General features: G+C 41.0%; 1 protein-coding gene across 2 annotated transcripts in view; it reads left to right on the forward strand.

Annotated features, from left to right (window-relative positions):
* The first annotated feature begins 150 nt into the window (after positions 1–150).
* ZC3H6 (zinc finger CCCH-type containing 6) overlaps positions 151–17,024 on the forward strand; it is a 29,362-nt gene continuing 12,488 nt past the window's right edge. The window contains exons 1-4 of one of the 2 annotated variants that reach the window (XM_075147866.1): positions 151–879; positions 12,571–12,751; positions 14,100–14,225; positions 15,251–15,506. In XM_075147866.1, the coding sequence (XP_075003967.1) occupies positions 788–879; positions 12,571–12,751; positions 14,100–14,225; positions 15,251–15,506 (655 nt within the window). In that variant the 5' untranslated portion in view covers positions 151–787. Of the gene's footprint in view, positions 880–12,570; positions 12,752–14,099; positions 14,226–15,250; positions 15,507–17,024 lie in introns of those variants that run through there. The other variant, XM_075147867.1, reaches the window with a different exon arrangement.

Consider the following 17,024-nt stretch of genomic DNA (forward strand, 5'->3'; position numbering starts at 1 on the left):
GGAGGGCGGGGCCCGCCGCGCTCGCGCGACGTCACGGCGGCGTGACGGGCGGCGAGCCGCTGCCAATGGGCGGCCTGGCCGGCGCGGTGACGCGGGGCGCCGCCAGCCAACGGCGGCGCGCGGGGGGCGGGGCGGCGGCGGCGGCGGAGGAGGAGCGTGTTCGCGGGCGGCGGCGGCGGCGGCCAGCGGCGAGGCGACGCCATCGCGGCCCCGACGGGCGCGGAAGACGCAGTGGTGGCGGCGGCGCGTGCGGGCCGCGGCCGCTGAGCGAGCTGGGGGCAAGCGCCGGGGGTCGCTGCCGCCGCTGCCGCCGTTCTCCTCCGCCGCCGCTGCCGCCGCCGCCGCCGCTGCCGCCATTTTGTGAGAGTGCCTCGAGCGGGCGCCATGTTTGTAAGGAAGAATTAGGGCAGCCATCTCCGGCCACCAGCACCTCCCTTCCCCCGTGTGTGTGTCCTCTCGTTCTCCTGTGCCCCGGGCCTGCTCCTCCGAGCCGCCGCCGCTGCTGCCTCCTCCTCCTCCTGCCCGCGCGGGGCGGCCGGGCTCAGCCTGTGCAGCCTCGCCCTGCACTGAGTGCCCGTTAGTGTCTCACTAAGTAACCGTGAGTGAAACCTTCATCATCTCTCCTCACTGAGGGACCCGACCCTCCTCCTCACCGAGCCGCCCCCAGAGCGGCTGTGCGCGCCGCCGCCGCCGCCACCTCCTCCTCCTCCCTCCGCACCACGGGCAGCGGCAGTGTCCTGCCTTCTTCCACCTCCCTCCTCCTCCTCACCACACCACAGCCAGCACAATGGCCTTTGAAAGCCTGTTCTCCAAACCCCCAAACCCAGTTCTTGACCCAAACATGCCCGACTCTGACAGGCAACATGCAGGGGACGAAAGGTCGAGTAACATTCTTCTCTCTCTCCGCTTCTCATAATGGTGATACTAGTGGGGTGATGATGATGCTGATAATGATGATGATGATGCTGTGTGTTAATGTGCCTAGGGGGTTAACGATGTTTTTGTGGGGGCAGGTCACCTTCAGGCTGGAAGACCGGGCTGAGGACTGGGGTGGTGGTGGGGGAATGCAAGGAGGGGAGGGGGGGTGTCACTGAATTAGAAGTGCATTATTAGTAGGGTTTTATTTTTTGGAATGCATGCGTTTTACATCTTCATTTATTTATTCTGGCTGGGAAGGGGGACTGTTTTCCATTTCTTTCCATAAATTGCACTTTCCAGCGGGTGTCTGTTGAATGTCACCATTGTTCTTTTTCTCCCTTGCCCTGGCGCTGCTAGTCAGGTAGGAAAGGGTGCTCTGAGTTGGGTTTTTTTCTGTTGTTTTTGTTCATACGAGAATCTATCACTAGATCCATATTTAACGTCATTTTCTTGCCAGATTACACCTTACACATTTAACTGGATCTTTTTTTATGCAGATTAAGGTCTGACTGACGTTATCTTTGCCACCTCTCAATCCCCATGCGCAGAAAACCAGAGTCCTGTTCCTGGTGAAAGGACCTCTGTTCCTCCCTCCCTTTCTCTCCTGCAGCTGCTGGAAATTCAAATCCTTTCTCCAGGCAGCCCTGGCCTTCCTAACTAGTTCCAAAAATACTATGCCAGGCTGACAGCTACCAGTCCTTCAGTCTACATCTACTCAGAGCATTTGTGACACAACTGCAGGAGTTAAAAATGCTGGCTTTCGACAACTGGGCTTCAGTCTGTCCTCCCCACACAGCTCCACAACCATGCTTGGTACTTGCTTCAGAAGACTGAAAAAAAAAGGCTGGTGAGCGAACGTAACTGTTCCCTCGCTGGAGAAAGTCACTAATTCTGTGTTAAAAATTGGGAAGTGGAGGGCCGCACGAGCTGACTGACTGGTCCAAAAATCGTACCATGGTTTAGTAACAGGTTCAGGGCAGACCCCAGAGCTGCTGATTCTTGTTTTCACCTCCTGCTTTTAATTGTGAAATAGTCTTAAGTTGTGTCATGCTGTATGTTCCGAACAGAGTGCTGTGTAAAAAGCAAACTAGTAATCCACTGGGATTGCTGAAGGTAGGGCATAACTACTTACGAAAACTGTGCAGCAGTAGCAGGCAAAGTGTTCTAGAGTTCCAGGAGTTAGTAAGTCCGTGACTTTTTACTGTTTCAGAGATTGAAAATACTTTGTGTTTTAAAGTCCTCCTTGAGGACAAGCCCGAGTTACCCACTGTTCTGCTGGAAGCATAGTTTTTCTGACTTGGAGTTACTCATGCGATGTTGACAAGTAGAGTTCCTCTAATCAGCTGTTCTCACAGTATGCCTGTTGTTACACTGGTAAATTATGAAATAGAATAAATAAGTACTACCTAATAGTCTAATGTACTTTTAATATAGGTTAATTTACAAACATTGCTTTATAACGTTTTAATTTCAGAAGAGCAGAAGACTCTAACGATAAACACGTTTACCTGTTAAATAATACTTTTTGTAAACAAGGCTTTTATAAAACTTCTGCTCCCCTCTGATCTGAGACGTGTGTAGTGAAGTGTATTCTTAATACACCTAGAGTGTTGTTAAAAGAAAAAAATAAGCCCCGAATATAAGTCTTCGTATTATATTAGGTGTGCAAATGTAATCCTGTCAAAATGTAGTATTTTAACTTTCTGAAGTTTGTAAACATTTCCCTACCAGCTGGTGACTGGGAAGGCCTAAAGAGAAGCGTGGTCTTGCCCGTCCACAGAAAACATGGTTGACTCGCCCGGGGGAGGGGCAGCACAGCTTTAACTATGAACGATTTCTAGTACTGAATTGGTTTTGTCCGGTCTCCGTTGTAGTCAGTTGAAAAGCCAGTTGTAAGTTCTATAGGAGAGATGCAAGTACCTGATACACCCGTATGCTGAGTTACCTTGAATTGGAGTCTCACTGTAATACTAGTTTGGTATTTTAAAATGAACACGTCTAGTTTCAATGCGTTTTATCTTGCAATCAATTTTTTACTCGTAGGACTAGTTTACTGTAGGTACAGCCCATCATGGGAAGCTGATGAAATAATTGAACAGATTAGATCAATTTGTGCAGCATAAATTAATAGCATTTCTGTTAACATTTAGTTTGTTTGGTTTTGAACTGATCTATGGAATTATAAAGAAGTGGGTTAGCGTTTTTGAGCAGTAGAAAATAGTAAAAAACGTTGTCTGTCCACACTTTGAATATTTGAAGTTGGAAGGTTGTTTTAATCCAAAGTCTTTGTTTTCTTGGTTTATAGATGGGGCACCTGATTAAGTGAAGAAGGTTTCTCATTCTTTAAATATTTTTAGTTAACTCGTTGTGGAGACGTTCTCCTCGATGAAGTATTTGAGGCTTTCTATACACACAGATAACAGGTGTCTTCTTAAAGTTTTTCCTGTAAGGTTAGGTTTTATTAAGGATTGCTTGTTACGTAGGTAATCTTTGACAGGGTAAGAAAGAAGTCCAAGGCAGGGCGCAGACAAACTCAGTTACAGCAAATAAACACACGAATGTGTGTAAATGTGCAAATTATCGCTCTCTTCCGGAGGTCAGCAAGGTCTGATTACTTGCGATAGTTTGTGGTTGCTGTTACCATCATCTGCAGGTCTGGGCGCTTCACATTTCTCTTTAACTCTATTTTTAAGGCATTGTCCCACCTATACATCATGCTGTAGATGAATGCACATGCCTAAGAGAAGAACTAAACACTTGTCACAAATACAGAAGAATTCAGTCCTCATGCAGACTTCTGTAGACTTCGATTTTCTGACTAATAGTGAGCTGTTACAGGTTTGAGAAGGACTTGTTTGCTACTTGGTTGGTTCTGCATTTGAAATCGGTGCCAGATTTATGATTGCCAGGAACTTTGGAAAATAACTCTAAGTTCATTTATTTTTAAAATCTAAAACGTTAGGTTGGTATTGATACTTTCTGTTGGCTATCTCTGCTTTACTGTCATTTAATCTCCAGACTTGGAGATTTCTTATACCATTATCTGCTGTAAAAATAGCGGTGACCTAGTGATAGGTCTGAACATGGAGACACTCACAGATCACAGAGGTGCAAGTAATGCTTCTGTAGCCAGCATGGTCTTACGAGTTGCATTGCAAGTATCGGGCCGGTTTATATGTGCTCATGGTACAGTAAAGGAAATTCTACATTAGAGACAGCTCTGCGACAGACACCCGAGGGGCCTGTGCAAAGTTTCTTTAGAAAATTGTCCTGATTTTTGCAGAGGATGTTTGGAAATGCCACTTCAAAGCTGGGCTTGTCTGTTGCATTTCAGGTTCCTTTTGCCGAGGACCATGCTAATCCTCATTGTACACTTTTTCATTATGTATTTGATATAATTTTTACAGTTTAAAAGGAAGTTGGTACAGTCACATTCTTATTCAAGATAAACTGATTTGAGTTTTATATAGCCGAAGCGTTTGATTATGTGAGTCTGCCCGCTTCTAGCTTTGGCGCTGCTCTTCCAAAGCCTCTCCTTCGCCAGCTATGTGTGCCTGGTGAATAGAGACTCCACCCAGCCACCCCTTTGTTTTTATTTTATTTTCCCAGTTTCCTCTTCCAGCTGTCTTAGGAATTGCCTGCTCCCTTTCAGTGTACCAGTTTTGCACTCCCGTCCTCGGCGAGCGTGATTTACACTCTGCTGCTCCAACAGGTCTGTCTGGTTCACCGTAATGGAGACCCGCTCTGCTAAATTACAGCCGGTGGCAAGTAAAGGGAAAAATGCAAGTGGCGGGTTGTAACCAAGATGAGTAACAGCAAATTGAAATCTGTATTATATACCTTTGTTCTGCGTTTTCTCCGTTACTGCTTAGTCAACATCATATTGCTTTGCCCGTGTCTTGTCTCGATCCGCATGGCTCCCCAGCTCTGTGAAGCACATAGTGTTACAGATCAGGGAAGCATTTGTGGAGCAGAAGGGCTAAAGAGCTCCTCTAATCCGCAGCTGCTATTGTCCAGCCTGAGTGCCCTCCCAGTCTCCCTTGCTGTAAGGCTTCTTTAGTTAAGCTTGATGGCTTAAATGCGTCTCTCTCATTCTACCTGGTGCTTTCATGCCCTCTGTCCACATGTGCATAATTTGGTTTGAAAATGTTTACTTATAGCTGGTTTTAGAGATTTTTTTTTTTTCAGTAATAGTTGATCACCAAAGAATGTGTTCATGTTAAGTTCAAGTTGTTTGTGATTACTGAATGCAGCCTCGTAGTGATTTATTATTTTCAAGCATGATTTCAAAACTTGCTTTGACATTAGGAAACTAGGAAGTGAAGAGATAATCACTTCCAAATATGCCCTGTGGGCAAACCAGGCTTACTTGCCAGCCAGCAAACATTGCAGGAGTGGCAAAAACGCAGCTGGCTTACATAGCTCTTACTCCTTGTCCTCCTGGGGAGGAGGGGGTGGCCTGTGTGAATTTCTGTAATTTCTTCTACAGCGTTAAACCCCAGGGACTGGAGATGGTTAGGCGGCAGGGTGAGAGGGTGGGCTGTCCAGAAGTTGCTTGTTGGCCTCCAGTACCACCACAGGAAGCAATTTTTTGGCAGCCTTGCTGCTGTCTTTCTCACTTCTTTCCCTCATTTTATGGGAACACAGTATCTGTTAAAGCCAGCCCTGGGGATAAAAGCGAAATGGAGATTAAAAAACCCAAGCAACCTGGTCTGTAACTTTTCATGATGCGATTTTGCTGCCTGGCTGTAGATTGAAATAACTTCACATTTGCAGAGTGGTCAAAACTAACAGGCAGCTGAAAAGTGCCGTTAAGTGACCTGCATAAGATTGTCAAAGAAGCCAGTGCCAGTTCTAGTTAGACACTGGCTTGTTGTGTTAACTGCAACACCACCTTCTAGTTTTGTACTTCTTTTCCTTGTTAATTAATAAATCCTGTAGTGTAGCGGTGTGCTAGGACAAATTAATTGCGTGAATTTTAGCCCTCTAAGATCTTACTTTAGACATGTAATTTTCATGTCATCAAATTGCGTCTGAGTTATTGTGCTCTTCATAATTGTATGAAACCAAAATCTTAGATACGAGAGTATTGCGGGTTCGTTGCATGGTAGTGAACAGGACAGAAAGTAAGCATGTAACGATGAGAAGTGAGAGCCGTGTACGCCTGTGCAGTCACGAGTGCTGCATAGCACCATGTTTTTCTAGATGCATTGGGTTTGGAAAATATATGCAGGAGGGTTATTTGAAGCAGCAGGAGTGTGAGGAGCTAGAATAGAGGGGCTGAGGGAGAAATCTACTTTGGGGTACTAAGGAAAACATGCCCAAAGGAAATTCAGGAGGAAAGATATCCGTGAGGTGTGTAAGGCTTTTTCACTAAATGAGTCTTGACTGGTGTCAAAAACACTCCCATCAGTTTAAGCTCTCTCCCCTGCATGATATGTCCTTATCACAGATATTCAGAGGTCAGCAGAACAGGTGTATGATGCTGTTATCAGCCCCTGTAAATTAAGGGCTGTTAATGTACTGCTTCTATATGAGAAGACAAGTTTTTGGACATCCTGGATGGCTTCTGATAACCTATCTCTTCCTAGAACTAATCGCAGAACAAAGAGGTTAAGGTTTAACCATGCACTCACTTCAGGAGGAAATAGATTTTATTTTATTTTATTTTTGGACAGTAATATTATCACCAGAAATTAGTAGCTTCTTGAAAGTAATTACTTAATGTGTTAGAGTTCTGCTCATGTATAAAGTTTGCATTCTTGTTACTGTGTCCTTTCTCTACAGCAAATCTCTGTGTACAAGTAAAAGGGAGATGTTTGCAGCCTTTAATTTTTATCTACTAAATGCTACTTCTGTTCTTGGTTATGCTTTCAGAAGCTCTTGGCTATTTATATTCTCTTTAAGACTTATTCTAATAAATAAAGTCAAAAGCGTCATATTGTAAAACAAAATGTAATTATTTTTAAATGAGACCTTTCCTCACCTGTGAGGCAAACCTACCAAAAATGGACTTAACAGAAGATAATGTTTGATGATAGGGATTCACATTTTGGTTGTATGATTTCGTTCATGTAAGTTCTTGAGACGTACAGAAGTATGATTCTCATGTAGCACCTGCTGTATCTGCAAGTATGCTAAGTACTTCTGTTAGGAAGATTGGAAAAACAGTCCCACAGGGAAAACCCTTTTAGCTTTCTTAAAATATTTCAGAGCTACAATCTTCAGTGTACTGAGGAAAATGCATCTCGTTTTTGTATCTTGGACGTAAGGAGCTTGAGTTGTAAATCTTCTTCGAACATAAAGAATGCTATTTTTAAAAATGACTTGGACTAAGGGCAAGAAAGGTAAGTTAAAGCCGAGTTTGACTGTTAGAAATTAAACTGTAAACACTAGAGTAATGGTGAGTTACTTTGTGTGTGTATTTCTATTTTCCCTACCCAAATATTTGCATAACTGCTCTTTCAGTGATTTCACCAGACTGATAATTTGGCTTCTGTGTCTTTCTAATCCATTTTGGAGATGCTCTAGGAATGCACTTGGGACAGTGGAAACGCTTTATGGTTTTGTTTTCACATATCCATCAAGCGCCGAGTATCTGGAGATTGTGGAAGAGGGAGGGATCCATCAGCGATTTTAGTTCTTTCTCTCGGATTTGGAGATGAACCAATTTTTTTGTGTGTGTACCTAGTCCTTGTACAGGGGCTCGTAGGAAAGATCGTGGCCAGTATGCTGCCTTTTGTTTAGTTAGGATTTGTTGAGCTCGTGGAGTCTAGGTGAGTTACTTAATTTTGCATCCCCTGTGTTCTGGATTGCAAGGCTGCCTTGGCTGTCCCAGGGGTTACGAGGAAATAGTAGTACCGTATGGCAACTTGTTTTAATCATTCAAGTCATCCCGGGCTCTTTATGAAGGAGTTCCAGTAGGTCAGGCAGCGGTAGCCAAACACCTCTGAGCAACTTAAATTTAATGAAGACGCTCTTGTTTCTCTTCCAAAAGGACTTTAAATGCAGTAGGATGGGAAGGGCTTGGTAGTGCTAGCTGAGATCTCTGGGTAGAGGTGAGGAACCTCTTTTGCTCTTTTCTGTGACAGAAATTTATACTGCAGGCCTGCGCTGTAATAGGTCAGGTATTAACTTCTGGTAACTTAATTCTGTTAATCTGAAGGTGCGTCAGATTCAGGTCAGCCTTTGCAAATAGAATCCAAGAAGATAACACACGGCAGAAATTAAAAATTGCCAGTGTTTGTTCCTTCAGCGCAGAGGCTGTCTTTTTGACTCCCGAGGTATGCGTTGTGTAGGCATCATAAACTGTTCCCCCCACAGCTTGTTGGCATTATTTCAGTGAAGGTGGTTTTTGTGCTGTATTGTTTTGTGGGGTAGGGTAGTTGAAAGAGAGGTGAATCTTTAAAAAGACAACAAAATTATTCTTCCTTGCTTTTCTAGATCAAGAAAATTTTGGGTTTTGTGTGTCAGGCATTTCCAGCAATAATAGAAGCAGACTAAGATATTCTGTGAGCGAGAAGCTGTACTTTGCAAAACAGAAGTTCATATTCTCTCTTGTTAGATCAGTGTTGTGATTTGTAGATACTGCTGAAGGGAAAGCAACCTAAGACTCGGACCCATTTCCTAGAAAATTATCTGCTAGCTGTGTTTTTTCCAGACCACATCTGCTTGTTGACTTTTACTACTCATGGTGGAAAAGGAGGTAGTCTTTGTTCACATCACTGAAAGCCCTTCCCAAAGCTGCTTGCTCTAGCCAAGTCTGTGGAATAATATTAGGAAGTGGACTTCTAAAAGGTGTAGGTTCTGCACTCGCTTGCTAGCGTACGGCTCCAGTTTGGATTTTAAATGGGGGAAAAAAGCCTATAAAATGGAAGATAATTTCTGCCCTATCACTTCCTTTAAACTTTCTTTGAAGTATAATTAAATTATTTCAAAGAAATTATACATTTTTGACCATTGTTTTTTCAAATAATATTTATCTGGTCTTTTTTTTTTTTTTCTTTTTTACATTCTTGAAGTTCAATGCTTGGAAAATTCTAGAATGTTGTGGAAAGAATTTAGGCATTTGGGGATTAGAGGACTTTCATAATTTTGTCTTTGAAATACAATCCAGAGGATGGTATTACTGAGATTCTGCCCGATTGTTTTACCTAGAAAGTTATTCGACTCCGGGACGCATCCCAGAGTGTAAATATATGACAGCAGTTCCCAAAGGAACTAGTAACCGGTGAATACCTTATTTCCCAAAGAGCATTTTCAGTGGGCATTTTACTTAAGAGGATATTTTAATTGAGTAGACATCCTTGAGAGAGTGAGTTTAGCTCACGTTGTCAAAATACGAAATATTGTTTTTTCTAATAGCTGCAGGTGTTCCATAAATATTTGTGTTTCAGCTTCATTAGGCACACTTTATTAATCAAGTATCTCCTGGAAAGATGTGACAAATGCTTTCTTGGGATATTAGATGACATACTTCAGAATTTGTCAGGGAATGCTGGAGATAACGGACACCGGTGTTTGAAGACAGGATTTATTTTATGCTTGGGGTACATATTCTGAAGATCCTTTATCTCTTCTTAAGTATGGGAATGTCTTGGTGTTACGTTGTCCTTCGTGAGGCAGTGTAAGGATTGTGTATCAGCAGATCTCCGTGAGCACCTTGTAAAAATCACATAAAAATGGGTTCTGAAGCTGCCTCTCTACTTCACGTTTGGTGCCCACTTGGTAGTGGGCATACCTTTATTATTATTAATTTCCGTTACTTGTTCAAAAGCTAACTTTGACTTCATAGCTTCCTATTGTTTTATATTTGCACTAAAAAATAAAGTCCTTTTCAAAATATGTCCAAGTAAATGTTTAAGGCCATAAGCAGACCCAGTGATGATTGCATTTGCAGTGTAGCTAAACTTAAGACATAGCAATTGAGCAGTTTTTCTTACCTTCTTTCGAAGTTCCCTTTTGTTTTCCCAGCGTCCACGGTTGTATTCAGTGTGTTGGAGGGAACAGCCGTGCCTTTAACGGGCTTGTTTTCTGTGAATTTTTCCAGTCCCTTTCTGTGGGACGTGCTGCTGTCTGCTTCAACAACTGCCCGTGGCAGTAAGTCCTAAAAGTTCACTACCTGCCATGCACTTTCTTTTACTGCCCATCAATAAGGATGATGGTCTTTAAATGACACCTTCCACAGCAGAATATTCTAATCAGATTAAATCTTTTTATGCCACTTTTTAATATTTTGACATTTGAAAGCTTCTTATGAACTTTCCTTCTTTCCAGTCCTGCTGCGTCATGCTACTTAGCAAAACAGAACTATCTTCAGTACTTGTCTAGATTATTTTCTCCCATATTCCAGACTACTTTTTTCAATCGCTAGTTGAGCTAGCTGCCTTTGTTCTTTGAGTCCCCTTCTTGATCTTGTAATACAGCGAAGCATCTTCATGAGGCTTGTATTTACGTGGTTGCAGTGGGCTGCCACGAGGTGATAGGAAAGTGTTGCAGTTGCTGTAGATACGCTGTAGGATCCCACCAGTAGTTGAGAATTAAAGGTGAAGAGGTGGTACCTTGAAATTGATGGATTTCCTTAGTTTTTCTCCAAAGCCTTTATGCAAGTCAATAATCTGAATGTGGTTTTTTTTCCCTTCCATTTTTTGGCTGGTTAGTGATCTATAATCATATCTTGGTGGTGGTTTTTTTGTTTGGTTTTTTGTGGGTTTGGGGTTTTTTTTCCCTCCCTCTTTTTTGCATTGTGGTTGCTAAGAGCATTTAGTTCTAAGAAGTTGCAGGACATACAATGACAATGAGGTGACAATACAGCAGTCATGTCTTCCCCCCCTTTTCTTTTCCCTGGCACATCCATTTATTCCTCTTTCAAAAAGTCACAACTTTGGGTTGCTTCTAACTTCTCAACCACTGGTTTTTTACTGTGAAGACTCAGGTCTTTCGCTGCCTGGTGAGTTCTTCCCCCTTCCTACTGTTCGCAGTCCCTTGAAGTGGACAGAGTTCATCATCAGGTTAGCTAATTGTGAATACAGGACTGAGGTGGACAAGTTGTAAGGCAATTTAATATAGCCTAATTACCACTTCTGTCCTAATACCTTCTACTGCCCCAGCACTAGTTTGGTCTTGGGTTAGATTTGTTTTTTTTCTTATATATATAGTTTTCTGATATCTACAGGCTTCTCCCCTGGCTGCCCCCACCCTCTGCTGAATCTGGTGCATTCATAGAGTGAGGGTTTCAGACACCGTAGGACTGATGGCATTTTCAAGCAATCTCCATGTAAAAATTCAGGACTGAGTTTCTGTAAGGTTCCACGATGCCTGCAAAGGCTGAATTTCTGAAGCAGTGGCAGTAATGTAGAAATAATAACATAGAGCCAATTATAAATGTTTAAAAGCAGTAAATTCTTCCACAACCAGAACTCATCAAATGCCAAATAGTAGAAGGGGAGTTGAGATGGCTTCAGCAATATGTCTGAAATAGGGATAAGAAATAGGTTAGGTGGTGTTTTGTCAAAATGTTTCTATCCTGGCAAAATATTTTCAGGGTTGTTATTGTTTGGGTCGGTAGACAAAACTTTAAATAAAGTCTTACGTAATCATGGAAACTTTCTTCCTCCTACTGATGGAGATAAGCACAAGCCTTTCTGTTATTTAGTCTACAAGCACTTAAAGTGTTACATTTTGTGTTAGTGTTTTTTTTTTAGTCATCCTTTGGTGTTATCACAATTTGAAGACTTTTGAGACGGTCACATTCATATGCAGAAGTTACGTTCACATGCATATTGTTCCATTTACAGTATTTATTGATGTATGAAAAAATCCCCTACAAATGTCAATGTTAAAAATTTTAAAAAGAAAAAACCTACCCCCGATAGCTTAGAAAAATAGCATCATCAGATGTCTGTTTTTTGTCAGTTTTAGATTCTAGCAAATGACATTCAAACGTTAACTACTCCTATCTAGTCAACTACTACTACTAATTTCTTCTGAAGAGTCCACTTAACCACTGAATTAATTCTTCTTTTTGAAATGGCTCATGACTTTGGCCATTACACCCTAGGTGCTACAGTTCCAGGAGCTGGTGTGTTGAAGGAAATGTGTTTGTGTTACTATGCATTGTTTTTCCTGCAGTGCCCAACTACTTCTTTTCCTTATTGCTACTCTTTAACTGTATGGTTTTCAGAGAGTTTTAATTGCCTTTAATTTTGATCACATCAGTTCTGCAAATACAGCACCATAAAGGCGTGTAATAGCATTGTAGTAGAAGTATTTCTAGAAATGGTTAAACTCCCTCTTCAGTTTGAAATGTGTTTAAGAGCAAGGTTTTTTTATCTAGGTTGGAAAAAGCTACGTAAGAAGAGAAGACCTTTGTTCTGAGAAGAAAAAAAAAAGACATTGTTTTTAAACTTTTTAATTTTGTGGTACAATTCAAGGCCATTTAATGGTTTGCATTCCATTTTTTTTAACTATAAAAGAAAATTCTAAAATCCTAGTAGTTCTTGGGGTGTTACATGTATTAAAAAGTATATGCACATGTATAAAAATTAACTGGTGGAAAGAAATACTGGGTGTGTTTGTTTTTACTGTGCTGTTGGACAGATGAGATGGATAATAACATGTAATTTTACTGTATTGATATTTTTCCTCCTACAGAGAAGATGGAGAGCTAGAAGATGGTGAAATAGATGATGCAGCATATGAAGATGTGAAGGAACATGGTACAAAAAGTGATGATAAACAGAAAAATGAAAAAGGACATAGAAAATCACGGAAGAAACGCAAAAAAGAAAAAGAAAAGAAAAAATCAAAAAGACGACGACGGGATAAGCATAAGGTTAGGAGGTGCTTATTTTAATTCCAGGTTTCCAGATTTAGACAAGAATCCAGGAAATTAGAGAAGAAAACTAAAATGGTTTCATTACTATTTAGGCAATCTTTGGTCTCTGAGGGCAAGTTTTGGGATTCTTATCTTACCAATGCACTTCAATATTAAAAAATTTGTTTAAGTAGACTTTCCACACAGGGAAGTGCATGTTCGCACGTTTCAGTGAGACTTTATGTGGGGTAAGAGACAATAAATCATTAATTAATCCAGCCATAGCACATTTCAAGTGATAGTTTGGAAACTTGCTTGTTAGCTTTGCCTAAGTGCATTTTCATCAAACTTGGTTTTCATCTGCTTATATTTAAAAGAAATACAAAATCAGTTTGCAGGTGTAACTGTGTTATTTGTGATATACGTCTTCATTGGATGCTTAGTTATTTCAATATTTCTTTTAGTAGCAGTTTACAAAATACTGACACTTACGAACATTTTACTCTCTGCCATTGTCAGTGGTTGTGGTAGTTCTGACATGAAAGGCCGAAGTGTTAAACCACTTCTTAAATTGTTTAAATCTTAAGCAGCGGTCTAAGTTAAGTACTGGCCACTGACAATGATAATGGTAGCTGAACCATAGCGAGTGCGAGTTTTTTAGGATAAGAGGGAAAATGTGAATTTATTAATTTCACTTTTTGTGCTAATTATCATATTTATGGAGAGAAAAGATTTCAGGCTGGTTAAGTGAATTCTTCAGTAAAGTTCATTAAGATAATGCTTCTAATATATATTTTAGTCAACTTAAATAAATGCAAGAGCAAAATTTTAACCTAGAAAATTAAACCTGATGGTCCTTTTCTAAAAATTGCAGAAATACAGTATTCTTTTGTGGTTTCCCCGCTAAATTTTCTGCAAAACAGTATATTTAAATAAAACACTTGTAATGAAGTAACACTGACTTTTCTCCCTGCAGAAAATGACAGGATGCTATTAATTTCTATGGTCATATGCAAGTTTCTAGCCATCTCCCAGATATGTTAGCCTTCCAGCAGCATCCCTGCTATCTCACAAAGAAGCAGGGCTCAGGGAGACCTGAAGGAAGCTGATAGAACCCAGAGAAACCACGTAGCCCTCAATGTTTACATTCGAAGCTTCATCAGATAGATCTCTCTCTCTGATAAAAAGAGCGGGTCATCAAAGTTTGTGCTTTTTTTAGCTTCCTCCAGAGGCAGAGGTTTGTGAGAGTTAAGAAAGTATTTTCATTTATTAGGCTAATGCTTCCTTTAAGTTCATACACAGCAGACCAGTTACACAGAGAATTATATAACAACGTTTGAGCGCGCTATTTTCTTCTTTTTTTCAGCATAACTCCCCTTCCAGTGATGACAGTTCAGACTACAGCCATGACTCTGATATTGAGCGTACAGAAAGACCACATAAAAAGAGTAGCAGCTCTTCATACAGAGATTATGATTCTTCGTTCAGTCAGGTAGTATTTTTTTTAACTGATTTCTCATGTCTTTATTTAGGTGTAATTTAAAAAATGCAGATGTAAACGATGCAGTTTTTGAAGGCTGACTTGATCACAGTGCCCCATCTCACAGATTTCGGGAAGCACATCTAGTTCTCATCTCCTTGGGTAGATTTCCAAATGTAAAGCATTATCTGTGGCATGAATGTAGGTGGTGTAAACAAGCCTGATACTATTTTTTCCTCCATCAGGCCACAATTAAGATATCTTTATTACTGCCTACATTGGATTTAGACGGTACTAAGAGGAAACAGCTCTTGAAAAGCCACCTTTAAATATCTAGAGTCGATTCTGCTTTCTGATAGTTCAATTTGTCCTGGCTTTTCTCAGTCAGTGCAGCTCGATAGCCTTCCTGAGACCTCGGGGGAAACAGAATGCCGTTCTCTAAAGCTGCGACAGAGCAGCTAGAGGGTTGATGAAACTCTGATACTTCAGAGGAGAGGAGGTTTTCCTTTTAACCTGAAACCATTCCAGAAACCTCTAAGCCAGCCTAATTTATTAACAAACTGAAGATCCGGTCTGCAGAAACTGGAGAAGGGACAGTGCTGGCTTAGGAGTGGCCATAAGCAGTATTTTATCCTGACTGACAGAGGCAGGACAGATTGCATCATCTGTGTCCGAGATCATCAGGATTGGAGATCATGAAGGGAAAAAAATTATTTTAATCATAGTTCATCTAAGTAGCACTTAGAACTGCATACGTTAAAATGCTTTGTCAACCCCACTGAAAAGTTTCCAGGAGTATAGATGCTGATGCTGTTCTTTTTTATCTTTTTTCCAATTTTGGTGCATTCAGCATCAAAAGTAGTAATTTTTACTGAATAACTGATTTTCACTGTGTATTATTGGCGCTTGTTTGTGCAAATCTGGTAGACAGCATGACAATAAAACAGCGTAAAACCGATTGGTTTTGTAGAGCAGTTTGGAGGGGTGTTTTTTGAAATACTGAGTTGCTTCTGAACAGTGCAATCCCTTTCATACAGCATGGACACGTATCAGGAAATTACATGAGTTCACAGAAAATGCAACATAAAAAAAATGTAAAAAGTAAGGAGTATGACGACTATAGTCATTACAGTGATGAAAACTTTGGTAATTATAACGAGGAAGAAAAGGATGAAGATTTTGCTGATCAGCTTAAACAATACAGGCAAGCTAAAGAGACCTCCAGTACTGATTTAGGACCTCCATTCCCGAAAGAACCAGTGAAAAAACAGGGGATGAAAGGGATCCAGAAAGGTAAGATAATTTGAATCGTTAACTGTAGTAACGGATGGTGGCAGCAGTTGTATCATGCATCATTTCAGGATGTTTGTCGTGAGAGCTGATTGAAGAAAGCTGCCAGTGGTGGCTTTCCTGTGAGCTTGCAGTCTCCCATCAGTAAGTGATAATGCTGTTCATCCTGAAGGGATAATATCGTGTGGTCGCACCGATGCATATATTGAAGAAAAAGATCAAGTGTTGGCTAATGTGTACGTAGTAAATAAAGAAATAAAACCCTATTAAAAAGCCAAGACTTTTGTTGTGTAACTGCTCGAGTAAGAAATCATAGGGCTGTGAAGTGACTTTCTGGTGGTAATTTATGAAAGTCTGAAATGGGACTTGATTGGGGGAGGAATGTAAATATGTCAATTCCAAAATCTGATTTAGCACACCCCCCCCAAAAAAAAATTAAGTACCTAGAAATTTTGATAGGTGCCTGAATACCTTTGATAGTGTGCCCCACAAGTATGCTAGTATCCTTTTATTTTTCTTTTCACAACTTTTCTTGCATTCAAAGCTGGGCCGATACAAACGCTGGTGAAAAAGTATTCCTCTTAAGCAACATATTCCTGAAAGAGTCCTGCTGCCCTTATTTTATGCCTTACTTATATAAGCCTAGTTACGCAGGCATTCTTGTTTGCACCTTTCATTTGGTGTCTCATCATTTCCTTACCATTGTAATGCAATTCATTGAGCCAGTTTAGGAGGGCCTCCGTATTACGAAGGGACTTGTGACCACGCGTTGTCTTGTATCACTGCATATTGCGTGGGGTGTGGAAGGTTAGGCAGTGGAGACGGTGTGTGCCGTTGACAGAGAGAGCCTGGTCTACCATCTAGAAATGCTTAACTTGTTCTCATCCCTTCTTCTATGAGATCGAGTTCTCATTTCAGAAACTGTCGATTCAGTTCGCAAAATTTTCTCCCTTTAATCATGGCTAAAAGTTTGTCTCCCAGGCAAGATTTGAGTAGGGTTTTGTATGACAGTATGAATACCTTAGTAGTTCTCGGCAAGATACTGTGTTATTCAAAGGTAGTAAGCTGTCTTTCAGTATTCTGTTTTGGTTCACAATAAAATAAATTGGCAAAAAATTGGCAGAATCTTTTTAGCTGAGACAAAAATGGCTTTTCATGTGTTGCTTGGCAGTACTGCTTCAAAATCTTTGTCTGCAAGTCATCTGAGATGAAGTCAAGGCGTTTTCACTGGAATCAGCCTTCCTGTCGCAGAGCGGCTGTCACCTGAAGCGGGTGTGATGTCCGCAGAACTTTATAACTGGTTTTCTTTGGTTTTAAATTGATGAGAAAGCAGATACTCTGTCTTGGTGGTTTTAGTTGAGACCGTGACTCCTGGCATGCTGCTGGTTGGATAATTACTGTCTTGAGGCTTACAAATAGTTACCATTAAACATTTTTATATCCAAAGCTGTTCAGTCATATTTCTTAGGTCATGATCTCAGGTTTCTTGCATGTTGTGACAATGAAACATGCACACACACC

The sequence above is a fragment of the Calonectris borealis genome, chromosome 3 (assembly GCF_964195595.1).
Source record: "Calonectris borealis chromosome 3, bCalBor7.hap1.2, whole genome shotgun sequence".
Lineage (NCBI taxonomy): Eukaryota > Metazoa > Chordata > Aves > Procellariiformes > Procellariidae > Calonectris > Calonectris borealis.